This window comes from Cydia fagiglandana, chromosome 21, assembly GCF_963556715.1.
Source record: "Cydia fagiglandana chromosome 21, ilCydFagi1.1, whole genome shotgun sequence".
NCBI lineage: Eukaryota > Metazoa > Arthropoda > Insecta > Lepidoptera > Tortricidae > Cydia > Cydia fagiglandana.
Genome location: NC_085952.1, coordinates 14761795 through 14779657, shown reverse-complemented (window position 1 = coordinate 14779657; position 17863 = coordinate 14761795). Strand labels below are relative to the sequence as shown.

General features: G+C 35.2%; 1 protein-coding gene across 1 annotated transcript; it reads left to right on the top strand.

Annotated features, from left to right (window-relative positions):
- The first annotated feature begins 249 nt into the window (after positions 1–249).
- Positions 250–1084, top strand: LOC134675335 (death-associated inhibitor of apoptosis 1-like). Its single transcript, XM_063533542.1, has 2 exons — positions 250–831; positions 950–1084. Exons 1-2 carry the CDS (start codon positions 250–252, stop codon positions 1082–1084), a joined length of 717 nt encoding a protein of 238 aa, XP_063389612.1.
- Positions 1085–17863: the final 16779 nt, after the last annotated feature.

Genomic DNA, 17863 nt, shown 5'->3' with positions numbered 1-17863 from the left:
GGTGAACACGGGATCGCAGAGCATTCTACCGCGAACACCGCCTGCTGCCGACAGCCGAGGCTGTCCCCTCCTTGGACCCGAAAGCCCTGGAGCCGAAGCTCCCCCTCTCGAAGGTAGTATGCAGGGCGACACCACACACTGATCCCTCATGACAACCTCCGCGCCGGGAGGAGATGGAAAAACCCCGGGTTCCACCTCCTCAGGTTGTCTTAGCGATTTTTTATAGAGGTGGTCATCCTCGTGGCCACCATGCCGGCGCCGGCCAGCAGTGGCAACCAACTTCATGGCGACCCTGCCAGTCGGGCTGCTCGAGCCAGCCCCGGCTTAGACGCCAACCAGCCAGCCAGTAAGCCAGCCAGCCAGCCAACCAGCCAGCTAGCTAGCCCAGCACCAGGCCCGCCGCCACTACCAACACCGCCTGTGCCTAACAGCAACCACCAGATGACTACAGGCCAGGACGAGTGCGGCATGTGCGCGCCGCCCGCCACCGGCGCCAGTGTGCTCCCCAAACCCCACCCGCACCCGCGCTACAACAACAAGGCCGCCCGGCTCCGCACCTTCAAAGACTGGCCCAAGAGCATGAAGCAGAAACCCGAGGAGCTCGCCGAGGCCGGCTTCTACTACACCGGCCAGAGCGACAAGACCAAGTGCTTCTACTGCGACGGAGGACTCAAGGACTGGGAGGAGGACGATGTCCCATGGGAGCAGCACGCGCGTTGGTTCGACCGGTGCGCGTACGTTCAGCTCGTCAAGGGAGAAGATTACGTCCAGAAGGTCATGAGCAGCCAAAAAGGAAAAGTCATCATTGCTCCGAACAAAGCGTCCAACAGCGCAAGCACTAGCCAAGCTCACAGCGGCACAGGGGCAATGATAACAATAATAATAACGGTGGATACCACGGGACAGAAAGCCACAACAAGAACAGTCCAGTGGGCCACAAAAACACCAGGTATTCACCGTCGACCCCAACTACCAACTCGGCCGGATCACCAGCCACCTCATGGACATGGCAGAGCCCACACTTCCAGGAGACAATACCGAAGCCGTCACGTATACCGCAGCCAAACGCAAACCTAACAAGTAAGCAAGCACACCAACTACTTAAGGATTTTTTTTTCTCGTCTTATTAAAATTATCAGTTAAAATTATCATTAAGGATAATATTAATCAAATTCATAATCTATCTATCTATGTAAAGATAGATCTATAATCATAATTATGTATAATCTATTCTTTAAACATGCAGATCCATCTGCGAGCGATATTTCAATTTCTACTATCTATTTATCTATTAATAAAATTATAATTAGTTTGCGATTACTACTTGATGACGAAAAACAAGACATGAATATATGTTAAAAAAAAATATATATTCACCAGTTGACGATAAATAATAATTATTAAAATAAAACAAGTAATAAAACATACATCTAGATAAAATTAAATATCAACAACTTATTAAAATAAAACAAGTAATAAAACATACATATAGATAAAATTAAATACCAAAAACTTGCAAAGATAAAACAATTAATAACACAAAAACATTTTCTAATAACCATCAATAAATTTAACCGAGGCATCATTCGTTAAATTTTAAAACACATAAACAAAATTAAAACAAACAAAACACATATAAGGCGTCGCATGGTTAACTCAAACAGCTTTATACAATCAGCAATTTTTAATAACTGAGACGGGGGTGCATTCCATTATTTCCATCTTTACAATTAACTTAACATATATATCTTCATATAGGTATCTAAAACACCACAATAAAAAAAAACACCTCAACAATAATATTATTTAGCATCGATTAAAACATAACAAACCCATTTCCCAACGTAAAGACAAAACCACTATCACACTAACCCAACATTAACTTGGACTAACTGACAAACACTAGAATCTATTATTCCACACATAAAACGGCATCACTTATTATCTTTACAAATTATTATCCAATTTAACGTTCAAAAACTTAGCTTCCACACCATTTGGTTTTCAATACGTAACATATTTAATATATTTTTGCAAAGGCCCTCTTAACCAGTTACAAATTAATTTCATGTTTTCCAAAAGAAAAGCAAAAAAAAAACCCCAATCAAATCATTTCGCTATTACAATCAATCAATCAAACTTTTATTGGTAAATTAAAAGTATTTTACATGTCAACACTTTATTACAATTACAAAACACATTATTATTTTATACATGAAAACATTACTTACACAGAATATTATTATTATTTTAGATCAAATAATTTCAACTTACATATACGACTTTAATACCTTTAATGCGAATTATAAACTCTATATTTTTTTTTATTATTATCTGTTCAATTTGCAAATTTGATTTCAATTTTTTTTAAATAACGGTATAACTTATTTCTATGACATGTAGTCAATCAGAATAAATATTTTGTTTTTAAATCTAAAGTAAATAAATAACAATCTTACATTAACATACGTTAACTTACATTTATATATCAATAATATTCAGTCCACGGATCTATTACTCAACTAATTAGAAATTGCATAAAAATAAGAAAATGCCATCAGCCAGTCCCCACTCTCATAATAACCAAATATAAGGGAAAATACAAAAATTTAATTAAGAAAATCAATATTCACATCCAACAAATTACCAATAAAAACAAAACATACAAAGTAACACAAACATATCAACACTAGCTACTAATCAACTTAAACATATGATATGATTAATGGGATGCACCAGACTCGTGAAGGCCGCGTCACGCGTGCTCGTCACACGTCACCCAATACGGATGAACAAGCAACACATGCTATGTCATCTCAAATTTCGAGTACCTACCTACAGAGAAAGAAGAAAAATAAATAACCATAAACAGTTCATACACTTGACGCATTATTAGAGTTCCAACTAAAAAATAGTTTACAACATATAATATGAAAATTAAGGCGTCAATTAATATACGAGTAGGTATAAAATGAATATAAGGAAAGACAAATAAATAAAATAAAAGGGAAGGAAAAATATAAATATCACATTGAGAGAGCTAAATCACATAAGTGTTGCAACCATTAGCCTGATCAACTAAAATTTATTGTGACTCTTATATGCTTTAAGTTTTCAAAATGACGATTTCCTTTCAAAATGGGGTAGCTCGTGGAATTAAATAATGTAAGCAAGGTACACCAGGATACAACCAGGCAATAACCCTTGAAACCTGACCATGATTCGATCGAGCATCAATCGTGGAGACTCCTTGGGCACACGGAAAAGTTTTTTTGCTGTTCCGATGTGTGAAAACAAATGTCTGGCAATACATATTAACGCGTAATATGTATTAGCGCGCTATAATAAATAATGTCCATGCAAACAATTGCATGTTGATTTTTGTATCCTTAATAAATATGTTTTATGTAAAAAAAAAGGTCGGCCGACCGAGAGCGCTAACTATTAAAAGCTTTGAGCTTTGAGCGCTGTGTACTTTTTAAAAGACAGGTGACAAGTATCACAAAGTCAGCTTACAATTATTAGGTCACAATGCAGACATTACAAAATGGCTCATTGGCGATTAATTATTACAATAATAAATAATTTTCCACAAATCACGAGCAATAATTCTGATGAAAAATTTAATTGAAATAAATGAAAAACCCCAGGGAAAATAATACACATTATAACACATCAGAATAATATTTTTCTTTTACAAGCACTGAATCCTTGAGACATCATGATAGGGTCGAGTTACCTTGCATGGAGGTCCTTGGACACATAGTATGTTTATAAATATAAACATGTGTTAAAAAAAAACAGCCTGTAAAAAAAAATAAAAATAAGTACATATAAAAATCTGATATAGCATTATATTATACATATAAATAAATAAAAAAACAACTATCAATCAAAACAGAGAAGAAAATAAATAAATAATACAATAAATTACGTACTAAACATGTTTATGAATAAAATAAAATTAAAACAAAGAAGTCAAAGAACATTAATTAAATAAATAAAAAAAAAAGTAATACCAACATTAAATAAATACCTACAATTACAGTGATAATAATAAACAAATCAATTAAATAAAAAAAAAATACTTAATTAAAAATAAGTTAAATTAATGAAAAAAAAAACAATTAAATCACAAAAAAAAATACCTTACATGTAAGTACAATACACGTTGTATTGTGTCCATAATATAATAATAAATTAATGAATTAATGACCAGTTTGAATGTCGAAGAAAATTCGCAAAGATACCTAACAACCTATTTACCATACCCACAATAGGTCAATGTAATAATAATAAAAAAAAACACATACTTATATAAAATAAATAAAATAATACAAAACTTATTTCACTCCAAAGAATACCACTTAATTTAAAAGTTTAGAGTATTGTATTATACTACAATACGAGTTTTGCGTCACCAATGTAGAAAAATCCTTTTAACCACATAGTTATTATTACCCAATGTATAAAAGAGCCATATACTGTTATTCAAAATCAGGGTACAAATATTAGCATTAAGTAAGAACATATTGTAAAAAAAAAAAACCAGCCATGCAGCACAAAAATAATGCAACCCTTACATTGTCAATGACATTATCAAAATTATAAATCAATTTTTTAAATCATTACACTTTTCGGCATCTAAAAATATCAGTTTACACTGAACCGTTATTATTCATAACAGATAGACCCAATTTATAATTTTAACTCTTATTCCCTAGAACTTAAGTATAGATTACAAAAGTCCCAGGAGGACGCTAGACATAATTTAATTATGTCAAAACAACTTAAAAAACAAAAATATGAAAAAAAAAAATCATGTAACAATAACGTAGGAAACTTAATATTAATAAAAAAAGGAAGATAGAGATAAGATGGACCCAGTATTAACCCTACACAGTATTTCAAGACTAAGGTCAAAATTTAAAAATATTAGTATCAGGAAAAGAAAACATTGTACACCAAAACAGAACAAAGCACTATTTCTAGTAGAACTCACCTTTTCAGCACACCAGACACATACACACACAAACACACAAGTCAAATTCAAACGTAATTACAAGTTCCATGATCGACCGACACAAATCCGCGAAGCAAGCGACGGAACTAATCTGATAATCTAACAATCCACATTTCTTATTTTACAAATGCAATTTAAAACCGATCACCTTTAAACTTACCAAGCCGACAGAATCCAAAAAAGGATCCCCATCTTCCTTATTAGAACATAAGAAAGCAAGCAACGCATTGTTTACAGTAGTATATCTAATGTTACATAGAATAATTATAAGTAAGAAACATACTAAATGTCAAAACCGCACTTTTAGCTATAAGATAAATAATGTAACAGAAAACCTAACATCCCATCGCATACCACCATCCATATAAGGAACCACTATCTCCATGACACAGAGAATTAATAAATAATGCCTAACAAATAAATATCATATTAGTTAACAGTTTCAATAAAAGTAAACACATGTTAATGCAACAATGTATTTCATAACCATATAAGGAACATGTAATCTTAGAAATAGGCATGTAAGCAAATTGTATATCCAGATAACAGTAAGATTTTTATTATATTCATAATTTTAAGAACCAATATGTATACCATAGATATAAGTTCACTTAAGCCAAAAAATAATACTTGTTATATATTTTTTGTCTTCAAAAAAAAAAAAACGGGAAAGCTGTAGTGTAGTCAGATCATACACAGCTGCTATCAGCTGATACAGCTGATACTTGATGCCTATCTCCCACATATGTATTTTACTACTTTACAGAACATTAAGTTAACGATGCCATAAACCTTGACTTACTGTAATTTACTATACAATGGTTAATGACCATTGCCATAACTTCCACTCGATTAAACCTGTAAAAACCTTAGTATATAAGGCCAGCGCTTTCTACCAATATATTCAGTATTTACTCGACTCTTGTGTTATCATTATAACCCCTGAACGCCGAACACTTCACCAGGAGGTAATACAAATGCCAGTCAAAGTACTGTATGTTTTACTTGCGACCAGGCTTGTGTGAACGGCCCGATCGGAAGCGTCGTTGGTTACTTTTTACGACTCCGCTATCAGCACTCGGAAACAATAGCTTTCATAAATCTTGCAATTAAGTATCAGGGTCAAACAGAAAACTGTGTTACGTCTTTCCTGTAGACATACACAAGAGTAAAATATCAAACAAAGACAAATCCAAATGAATGTTACTAAATATTTTTCATACAAAATCATCATTTAAAAGTCAATTCTACCAGCAAACATAAGAGAACAACTCAAAATTTTCATTTGATTACTTTGCCTCACATGTGAATAAAATGCAACTTTGCTATCAGTTTTTGAAGTGCAAAGTAATCCTTTCCGAGCTAGTGTGGTGAAAAAGTATGTAGGTACTCGTAAAAGTCAAAATATTTTATAAATATATTTTTTTTATTTACGATATCCAAAATTAAGTAGGTACCTATTTAGTTTCCATAGCGACCCAAATCTTTACATAATGTTCGTTTTACCAGCCCACGTTTCGGTCTTAAGAGCCAACAGGAGTGGTCATTTCTTCATACAAACGTACTCCTCGTTTTCCTCCGTGGTTTTTGAAGCTAGAGCAATGATTTTTTCAACACAGATTAATATTGTCAATATCTGTGTCGGACGGTTTTGCTTTTTTTATATTTTTGTTTTTTAAGGCGCTAGAGCCCTTCAAAAATGGCCAAAATGGCCTAATTGACTATGCCGCAATGAGAGGCGTGGCATTCAAAACTGATATCAATTAGCCAAAAAAGCAAAACGGTCCGACACAGATAATTTCATAATCATTTGGTTACGATTGGTTAAGTTTTGGAGGAGGAAACAGAGGAGAACGAAACCTCGATTTTTGCGATTTTTACGCAGGATTTTTCGCCTTGTCCTTATCGCACTACTTTTAGGTGCCGCTTCCGTTAGCGAGACGGGTATGTATATTTACCTAAAATATTTAAAACTCAGCTCCTGCTTCGTCTTAACTTCAAGAAGCGCCACTAGCGCCACGGCGTCGGCTAACTAATGACCTCGTTGTTTTTTATGAAGCCTACTGACACTTGCCGAATAAATTTTTATCCCTTTGCGGGTTTTTATTGGGGGCGATAACACTTTAGAGTCCCACGGCGATTTCCACGGGTTTTCCCGCTCAAAAACACCTATTTGTCAGCTTAAATGAGTATTTTTTCACAGGAAATAAGGTTTTCTACGGTGTTTTTATGGTTTCTGCTTGAACAATGCATACAAATTATCTGAGTACAAATCTTAAAGTTGAATGAAATGTGCAATCTCTAAAGTTATGGTGTGTGAAGAATTTACGCGTATTTTTAGGGTTCCGTAAATCCGTACCTAAAGGGTAAAAACGCGTCCCTATTACTAAGAATCCACTGTTCGTCTGTCTGTCATCAGGCTGTTTCTCATGAACCGTGATAGCTAAATAGTTGAAATTTTCACAGATGATGTATTTCTTGTGCCGCTATAACAACAAATACTATAAACAGAATGAAATAAACATGTACACGTAATGATACGAAACCTTTCGTGCGTGAGTCCGACTCGCACTTGGCCGGTTTTTATAAGAATTTGTTAATTACGTAACGTGACGTGTTCTTTTTGTTATGAAATTTTAATTCACAAAAATAATTAAGTAAATATAAAACATTAAATTATTGTTATTAAACATTTTGTCAAAAATAGGTAGTTCCTACTCTTTTAAGCTTAGGTAGGTACTGCTTCATTTTTACAAGCTTTTATTTAGTTTCACCTGACCATTGTCTGTCTGTCTATCTGTCTGTCTGTGTGTAATCAAATCTTGCAAGTTAAATTTGATCCACTTCCCAGTTTCCGATTGAGCTGAAATTTTGGATACATATGTAAGTCGGGTGACAATGCAATATTATGGTGTCATCGAGCTGATCTGATGATGGAGACACCTCCGGGTGGCCATAGGAACTCTGTGATTAAACAACGAAACCTAATTGTGTTTGGGGTTTATAGAATTGTCTCGATGAGTATTAGTTGCCTGTGGAAAAAAAAGTACAGTCGGCGATAAAAGCTTGTACCAAAAATGAAATTTTTGCCAAAAACTTATTTATATTAAGATTGCCTTACTTGCATTCGAATTTACTTATGATTTTCCTTAGTTTTTATTAGTTTTGAATTATTGACATAAAATCCGTAAAATTAAAAACTCGGAAATATTCGTAAAAGTATATTGAAATCCTAATAAATTGCAAAGCGCCCAAACGTTTCTTTCAAAACTTTCTGCGTTTTTTCAAGCTGCCTAAGTAAAGTTTGGTGTTAGAATACGTCTAAAGGTCGAAATAAATCAAGGGGAGAAAGAAAATGAAAAACACGACGGGTGAACTCGGAGCACGATTCAAATTCAACAACTTTATACGGTTTTGATATGACCTTGACGATTTTGTTAGTGATCGTGTGATATTACTTTATTTCGCATGCACTAATTAGCGTCATCTTTAAGAGAAAAGGGGACAGCCGCATCTCCATACAAACGTAGCCCCCATTTTCCCATTTTCCTCTCCGGATTGACATAATGGAAAATATTATTATATAATTTGATTAACTTAATATTAATCATAGCTAACCTACGTTTGAATTTCTAGATTGTTTATACGACAACGGTTTCACTCACTTGAATTTTTAGTCGCTATTGGCGACATGTTCCCGACGGGCCCGAAACATGTCGCCAATAGCGACTAAAAATTCAAGTGAGTGAAACCGTTGTCGTATAAACAATTTAAAATATGTCTCACGAAAGTTTGATATCGAATTTCTAGATTTTTTAAATAATGGTAAAAATGAGAAGTGAAACACTAATGGTACAGCGTTTTGTGGTTAGTATTAAAACAAAATTGTGCCAACATATTTTTAATAAAGTTAATATTTAGAGAGGAAAATGAGGACTACGTTTGTATGACAGGGCGATTTCGCGCGGGTCTCCACTTACTTTTTAAGAACATGTCAAAATAAAATCAAAACCGTAACAAGTTATTAAATCTGAATTGTGTTCGCGGTAAATCATTTCTGAAGCGGCTGAATAGACTAAATAAATATTGGCCTCAATAATATTTGGACAAGCGTGAGTATTGACCATCAGAGTTGTAAATATTTTTTTAATACAGTTGCTCAAAAAGTGCTACTTTACGTAGCTGTTTAGCGTGCGGAAAGTTGGTTATCTCGAACTAGTGCTTTTTACTTTTCCAATTTTTTTAAATTTATACTTGTTCCAATTCACGACTACTTATTGATGAGTGTTAATATTAGTTTCCTTTAAACGTCGTAATCAGCATAAAAACCTACCGTTAATGTAAGAATACGAAATATATTACATATTTCATATTTAATTACTTACCTCTTCATCATTATAACACGTTTATTTTTTAATATTCAATAGTGAAAATTCCGTTCTTAATAAGTTGACTGAATGGAACGGAATAGCTGCCAAACGCCCATAGATATAATATACTTAAAGACGACGTCTAACCGAGCTGTCACTGTTACCACTTTTGTTTAGTGTACGTGTACAATGTTTTTCTTATTTTTTCGCAACTGTATTAAAAAACGTCGTTCGATACACGTGCGGAAATGTCATTCTTCACTCGTCCCGAGTCTTGCCACGAGCCGCAGGCGAGGGATATCTCGGTACTCGTGAAGTAATGACATACCTTCCGCACTAGCATCGAAATGTACTATTGTCACGTTATGTTATTTTATCCATTGCCGACTACAATTTTATAAACAAATAAACAAATTTTATTAACACATTATAGGACTGATAAGTGATAAGCTTTCCAAACCAATACAATTTTAGCATTCGTTTTACAATGAGCAGTGTCGGTGGCAGATTTCCGATTGTAAAAAAAATAATAATAAAATAGATTCGAAAAACTCACGCGGCTAGAAGATGTCGATGTAAACTTTAGCCAGTCTCATAGTCTAATAAAACATGGTCTTCTCTTCCCAGAGTGACACAAGCCTACGTCACAATAACATGGCCGCTATATATAGCGCTATCGCATATTATCATATAGCGCTGTCGCATGATGACGTAGGCTTGTGTCAGTCAGGTGACCTAGAAAAGACGGGAAGAGAGTACCAGGCGGAGTATATTATACCATGGCCAGTCTTCTCCGAGACCACGGGGACAACGCCGTTCTCGAAATATCGGAGGTAAATCTAAAAACTTAAATACGCGATTATTCCCATTATGCAATTTAATAGTGATTCATTGTCACTGATTAATCCGCAAAAACAGACCTCTGCACTTCTCTCGCAAATCGTGCTCGAAAATTATTTGAAATTGAAATCGAAATTCTGCCACTGGACAACCTTTATAAGGCTATGCTTGGATGTACAGCACCAAATATATATAAAGCTGGCCATTTTGGGTACACATCCTTATTTCTATTGTAACAAAGGTGCGTTTCGATATATTTGGCCGTCACTATCTATTTGGCGCTGACTGTACCTACAGAACCCTCTGCCCCTCACTCTGTATAATTTCCTGTAACTTGGTAAATAAGTCACGTACGGCCCCATGCGTTTATTTCAGTTTCATGAAAAACACCAACAGCCTTCAGGGCCGATCGAATTATAGCGGATAGACTCGAATCAGAACAACTGTGGTCCAAGGAGGAAAAATAAATATGGCGTTTTTTTATAGTATTAAGTATGATTAAAATTAAAAATAGTAAGGAGACATTTGGATGAAACTGCAGCAGCATTACTGTTGCAATATTAACGCATTTAGTGCCAGCAACCCGCTCATTCTGTCAGTCGCTATTCAAGATCTATTATTGACGTATCTCTTAAAGTTAGAATCGGGCACCGAATGTGTTAAGGTACCGTTCATATTCAGACTACACCAGCATCACCGATGACGACCGGTCTGGCCTAGTGGGTAGTGATCCTGCCTGCGAAGCCGATGGTCCTGGGTTCGAATCCCAGTAAGGGCATTTATTTGTATGATGATACAGATATTTGTTCCTGAGTCATGGGTGTTTTCTATGTATTTAAGTATTTGTGTATTATATATATCGTTGTCTGAGTACCCACAACACAAGCCTTCTTGAGCTTACTGTGGGACTTAGTCAATTTGTGTAAGAATGTCCTATAATATTTATTTATTTATTTATTATGATTATCACCGCGGCAGTACCATAGGCGTACGCACGGTGGGGCAAGTGGGGCAACTTGCCCCACCCTGGTCTGTGGTCTGACGAGAAGCTAAAATTTTTTAGGAACAATTAAGACACGTAATCTTACTTCTGCCCCACCCTTTAAAAAATGTGGGGCCTATGGGCAGTACTTATTGCATTTCGACATTACTGTCAATTTCCATGATAAAATTAGTGACGGAATAAACACCATAATCGCAACAGTAATGCTTGCGTTATACAGTACATATTGCCCTTTAAACTTTCGATGTAAAAAAATAATAATGGCTCATGCCATATATTCCCGGGTAGACTATTCAGGAAATACGGAAAGTCTTTTCCTAAGAGTTTTGTTCCCAAAATAGTTATAAACCTTCCCACACTTACCTACACTTTGCTGATATTTCCAGAATCGCTGTCCGCTTGTATCTTACCGGGTGTTTCCCATATCAGGGCCATTAGTGATAACTGACAAAAAGGGCCGGCGCCATATTGGATGAGGCTCCGGCGCTTGACCAGCGAGATAAAAAATAATCTAATAACTGTTTTGGCGAATGAAGGTAACACGAATGCGTGTTACGTGACTTGAATATTTCTTTTTTACCTCGTTTTTTAAATAAAAACTTTGAACTTTTTCAGCCACGTGTATTAACTAGGTATCGTAACTAAAACCATCAAAACTATAGTCCAATGTTACAACTAATTATACTTCCTATCCAAATCCAAGACAACAAATATAATTTACAAGCAGCAGTACATGGAATCATGCCGTCCTTGTCACACATTTTAGAGATATAATATTTAAAAAACAAGTTCGCGCTGTTCCTCTCCCTCACTACGTCATCATCCCCCGCCATCCCACTCTAACCCCGCTCCTCGGATACCCGTCATTACATGTTTTTGTGTTAGTCCGAGTCACACGTATTTTCGCCAAAATAGTGTTCCTCTAAATATCTCTGTGTGTGTGTCGATTGATGAAGTTAGGGTGAGTAATTTTAATATGTCTATTGAGCGCTGAATGATAATTATAGAATCAAAACATTACTTGTACCGCCGCCGGCCGCCGTGGCCGAGCGAAAAATTAATGGTTTTTCGGCACGGCAAGTCTAGTCTCGTTTGCAATCCTTTACATTGCTGGTAAACTTTAATTTGAAATCGTAATTTCATTTAGCGTTATAAACTCATTACCTAATAAATCAACTAAGTAACTTTGCTTTCGTACGAAATCACTTGTTACAACTACCTTCTTTTTAGAATAAAATACTTACGGATGAAATAAGTACGGAGCTATAAATAGATAAATCACAAAAATGATAGATTATAGTAATATGTACGATATTACTTACATTTCATGTTTTGAATAAAATATGTTACATTCATACTAGGTATGCAATGTTCGCTCAGTAAATTGTTTACGAATGCGAACACCATATTATTATATTATATATTGACATGCTTTCGCCTACAGATTTTATATACTGTATACAAATTATATCCGAATTGAATAAAATTTATATAGGTATTTATATGTACTAGGTAATCGTTTCACAAAAACGGTTCTTACCATGTCCGACCTACCCTACCGTTTAATAAAAAAGATAGGATATATTAATCCTTGCCGATTGGTAATATTTAAGTGCCTATGCACGGTAGCAAATGTGTCTTTGTGCAAATAGACATATTCTGTAACCAATAAGTTTAATTAGCATCTTATGGGGAGGTATCCTCATACCTGTAGGTATACAGGTACCTTTATATTCAGGTACATGAAAAATTTCATTAAATACACAATCTACAAGATAGTTAAAGAATAGTTTGACCTACTGTTCAAAGTGTTTAATGCCAGTAACCGATGTATACAACCAGCACGCGCTATGCGTGCTCCGATACCGACATAGTGAATGTACCGTAAGGGTTAAAACGGATTAGGTACTGGCTTTAATCGCACATCGTGGTATCGTCGAGTCTTGGGTCCAGTCGGTCTGGTCGCCTCCTTTTGCTCTTCAGATCTCCTGTTTTGTGATAAATAAGACATTACTGATTGCTATATATTAAACATCACATAGCGAGTTACTTTCTACAATAGTACTCTATAACGGAGGCGTACCAAGTGTGAAGAGTTTATCTTTGTACGTGTAAACCTTATGAATGTGCTAACATCGATTCTTTTAATAAACTCGCACATTATCAACTCAATGTAATTTTAGAATGAAATAAATCATGGACAAAGTATATGTACTTGATTTGTGTAATATTATAGACTACGTCCAATAATAATACTCCGCTAGTACAATAGCGTCGAGGATCGTAAACCCATGCGTAAATCGTATCGGAAATATAAGTTAAACCTCCAAATGACAATTGGGATTCCGAATTTGGTAGTTTAAGTAGAGTAAGTACTTAGAAGCTTAGGTATACTATGCAACAAGATGATCATCAAACAGGTAGGTAAGTACTCGGTATAAACCGTGTTATCAAATAAAAGTCAGTGACAAAGGAGAGTTTGTGATATTTCACATTAATTAACACGTATAAATTACAATTCATATCGAATAAATATTTAATTACAAACGAGAAGTCGAGACAAAATTTTCCACATTCATTGCGTCGAGAGCTCCGCCTTTACAGCGTTGAGGTTATATTTGCCCCACTTTAATAGTGAAGAGGCTATCTTTACTCCACATTAATTGTGTCGAGAACTCCGCTTTAACAGCGTTGAAGGTAAATTTGCCCCACTTTAATAGTGAAGAGGCCATCTTTACTCCACATTATTGTGTCGAGAGCTCCGCTTTAACAGCGTTGAGGCTAAATTTGCCCCACTTTAATAGTGACGAGGCTATATTTACTCCACATTAATTGTGTTGAGAACTCCGCTTTAACAGCGTTGAGGGTAATTTTGCCCCACTTTAATAGTGATGAGGCTATTTTTACGCCACAGCCATTGTGTAGAGAGCTCCGCTTTCACAGCGTCGAGGTTAAATTCGCCCCGCATTAATAGTGACGAGGCTATCCTTACTCCACTTTTACTGTGTTGAAGATTTATGATGATTATTGCGTAATATCAAAAACTACATAATAATGGCTGACTCGCTCTTCGATTGCTTCGGTCATTTGGTTCATCGGTCGCTTCGCTCTTCGGATGCTACGCTCTTCGGTCGCTTCGCCCTTCGGATGATACGCTCTTCAGTCGCTTCGCTCTTCAGTCGCTTCGCTCTTCGGATGATACGCTCTTCAGTCGCTTCGCTCTTCGGATGATACGCTCTTCAGTCGCTTCGCCCTTCGATCACTTCGTTCTTCGGTCTTTACGCTATGTTTGTTCTGCAGACGCTTTGATCGTTATAAAATGAGTCAAAGATATATAACGTTGCTCCACTGTAACAGTGTTGATGCCAATGTAATGTACTTGTCATAGTCTGTATCCAGACCTTTAAGTTGACTCCACTTTAATAGTGATGATGTGGCTACGTATACTGGCTTACGTATGTAAATACAGAAGAGACTTTAGTTACGTTGAAGCAATTTAATTGGTGTTAATGCAGCCTAAAATCCTATTAAAAAAAAAAATGTACACAAACAGTGCTGTATGACGAGTGAACAATATATGGAAAGAGATATAACCCTTTAACCGATTTTACATTCAAATTATTATACACATCACGACGTTTTGTTCCAAATAGCTTCAAACAGCATCTTTGACCTGCAGTCAAATATATACCATCTCAACGAGCCCGATTTACCTACTCGTAACAAATCCAGTACGATTTGCTTATTACGATTTGGTTATCTCAGCTCTAAACTTCAGGGGACCGTCGCCGCAACTAACAGGGGCTGCGCCGTGGTTGATGCATATATCCCACGACGCGAAATCAACGCTGGAATCCTCAGTTGAAAACCAATATGCACAATTGTACAACCATGCAACCAGAGTTAAATGCTGTTACATGAGTCGCCATCGCTAAATAGCTAGATTGACAATCGCAATAAAGGATTGATCATCCTTAAACAATAATAAAATTAAATATTGTCATTAATTTAAATGCACTAGATTGTCATATTGTCTTGCTGTACAGTTATAATAGGGTATTTTTCCTACTACTACTACTACTACTACAAATCAGTTACCTTTTTAGAACTGTCAAAACGATTTGCTAATATGAAATTTATATAAAACATTAGATCGTGACGTCACGGTCAACTCACCTACTTTTTATATTTCTATCCAATTTATTAAATAGAACTTGTGTTTCTAAAAATAACTCCTATCTGTGTATTTCATGCATGGTGTAAAATAATTTATTTTAAATACTTACAGTATACATATAATACCCTATTGAAAGCTACGTAACACGAGAAAGCTTAAACAATGATTGTTGGTTGTGTATCACAAGAATACTGTGCACGCTGCACAGTATAATTGTTACTTTTAAAAAAGGTTACTGTAAGTTACTCCTTGAATGATAAATTTCAAGTAAATGCCTTATATATCGTCCACAAATATATCATACCTTAAGTCCTAACTATATACCTACACTACAAGTTCCGCAAGCGCCCAAAGTTTGCTTGCCACTTGTATCACGTCTAGTCGTCATCGGTCATATACGTAAAGAAAGACGAGTTATTTATTAATAAAGGTAGTCTATTATATACATTATTTAGCTATTTACATATCGTTTGAGAATGTGACTGTCTCATTTCAATCAAAGAAAGAGAAAATCATACTATCTTTGTCTTACACTAGTACTAGCACCCAAAAGAAGAGGATGAGTATAGTTTTCCTGTTACTGACTGACAAATTGGTTTGACTAACTATATAAATCTATAATTTGAAGCTGAATTATAAATGAAAATTTGAAAAATTATAAGTTTCAAAACAGCACCTACAGGCTTATCTACTAGTAATTGTCCGGACTTAGTCTAAAAGTATAGAAACTTGATTTCTATGACAACCTTGCAATGAAGAAAAATCTTCTTTACCCACATTTAAAGGCTGTGTATAGAAGAGGGTATTTATTTTTGTATTGGATATTCATTGCAAAGTGTCATAAAGTTATATTTTATTCTACTTGTCAATACTCAAAAAGACATGCATTCATAGATTAATCATAACGCATAAAATAATTACATCCAGTGAGTGGTTGGTAAAATCTAAATGATACAAAATGGCTTATTTATATGTATAAGTGTCTGAGTAGTTGTAGTAATTATAATCTTGAAAATTAAAACAATGTATATCTTAGTAAAATTTAAATTGAAACTCTAATAATGTAATGGGAATAAAGTGCTATAAAAATTGGTTCAGAGCTAAAGATTGGACACACCTATCAACGGTCTACATAAGCAAAGGCAAAATTACATAAACAACAGTTATAATCATAATTTTATGAAGTTGTTTTTTAAAGTCTATCAATAGGTATTACAATAACTTCAAAGAAAGTTTAATACTTTATTATTTTCTACTTTCACCAAAAAGAAATATAAAAGGTACCTAATTTTACCCGTTAATTAATGACGCTTATCATTATAATAGACAATGCTGTACTTATATAAAATTACATTTGCAGGTAGATATATCCTACTAAATTGTGAGCTGAAATCAGTAATATCAGTAACGGTATACGTAACTTACTGATTTGATATCGATATTTCATTTTATTTTCGCAGCTGTATTTAGAATCTAAATCTAAATTTTAGATACAAGGCTCTGAACATCTGCTTGTAAATTATATTTGTTGTCTTGGATTTGGATAGGAAGTATAATTAATAATCAAACGAACTTACCTGTGAAGTTTGATTACAATTATACGAGTATCCAAATCCAAGACAACAAATTCCCGCCCCCCAACCCCGAAAATTAAAATAAAATAGTCTCTGTTCATAACACAAAAAAGATCAACTCTGAAATAATGACGGGTATCCGAGGAGCGGGGTTAGAGTGGGATGGCGGGGGATGATGACGTAGTGAGGGAGAGGAACAGCGCGAACTTGTTTTTTAAATATTATATCTCTAAAATGTGTGACAAGGACGGCATGATTCCATGTACTGCTGCTTGTAAATTATATTTGTTGTCTTGGATTTGGATACTCGTATAATTGTAATCAAACTTCACAGGTAAGTTCGTTTGATTATTAAGTATGGTCCATAACTTCAAGACGGAATTAAAACAAAGGATGACTCAGTACACTGCACTAGATAGCTACCTAGATAGCTACGCTTAGTGATAGGCACCTACCTATTGTAACAACCACGACAGACTACCAACATCTTAAGAGCCAACAGGAGTGGTAATTTCTCCATACAAACGTACTTGACTGTTTCCTCCGTATGTTTTGATGCTAGAGCAATGAGTTTTTCAACACAGATTAATATTGTCAATATCTGTGTCGGACCGTTTTGCTTTTTTTGATATTTTTGTTTTTTAAGGCGCTAGAGCCCTTCAAAAATGGCCAAAATGGCCTCATTGACTATTCTGCAATGAGAGGCGTAGTATTCAAAACTGATATCAATTAGCCAGATTGATAGATTCAGATTTCCAAATTTGGTTACGATTGGTTAAGTTTTGGAGAAACAGTCGAGTATGATACCTCGATTTTTGTGATTTTTCGCCTTGTCCTTATCGCACTAGTTTTAGGAGCCGCTTCCGTTAGCGAGAC

What these genes read in the sequence shown, in the direction of transcription:
- LOC134675335 (XM_063533542.1), top strand. Translation starts at nt 250, where the DNA reads ATGCCGGCGCCGGCCAGCAGTGGCAACCAACTTCATGGCGACCCTGCC. An exon ending in CGAACAAAGCGTCCAACAGC is followed by an intron (nt 832 to 949) that starts GCAAGCACTAGC and finishes CAAAAACACCAG; the next exon opens with GTATTCACCGTCGACCCCAA.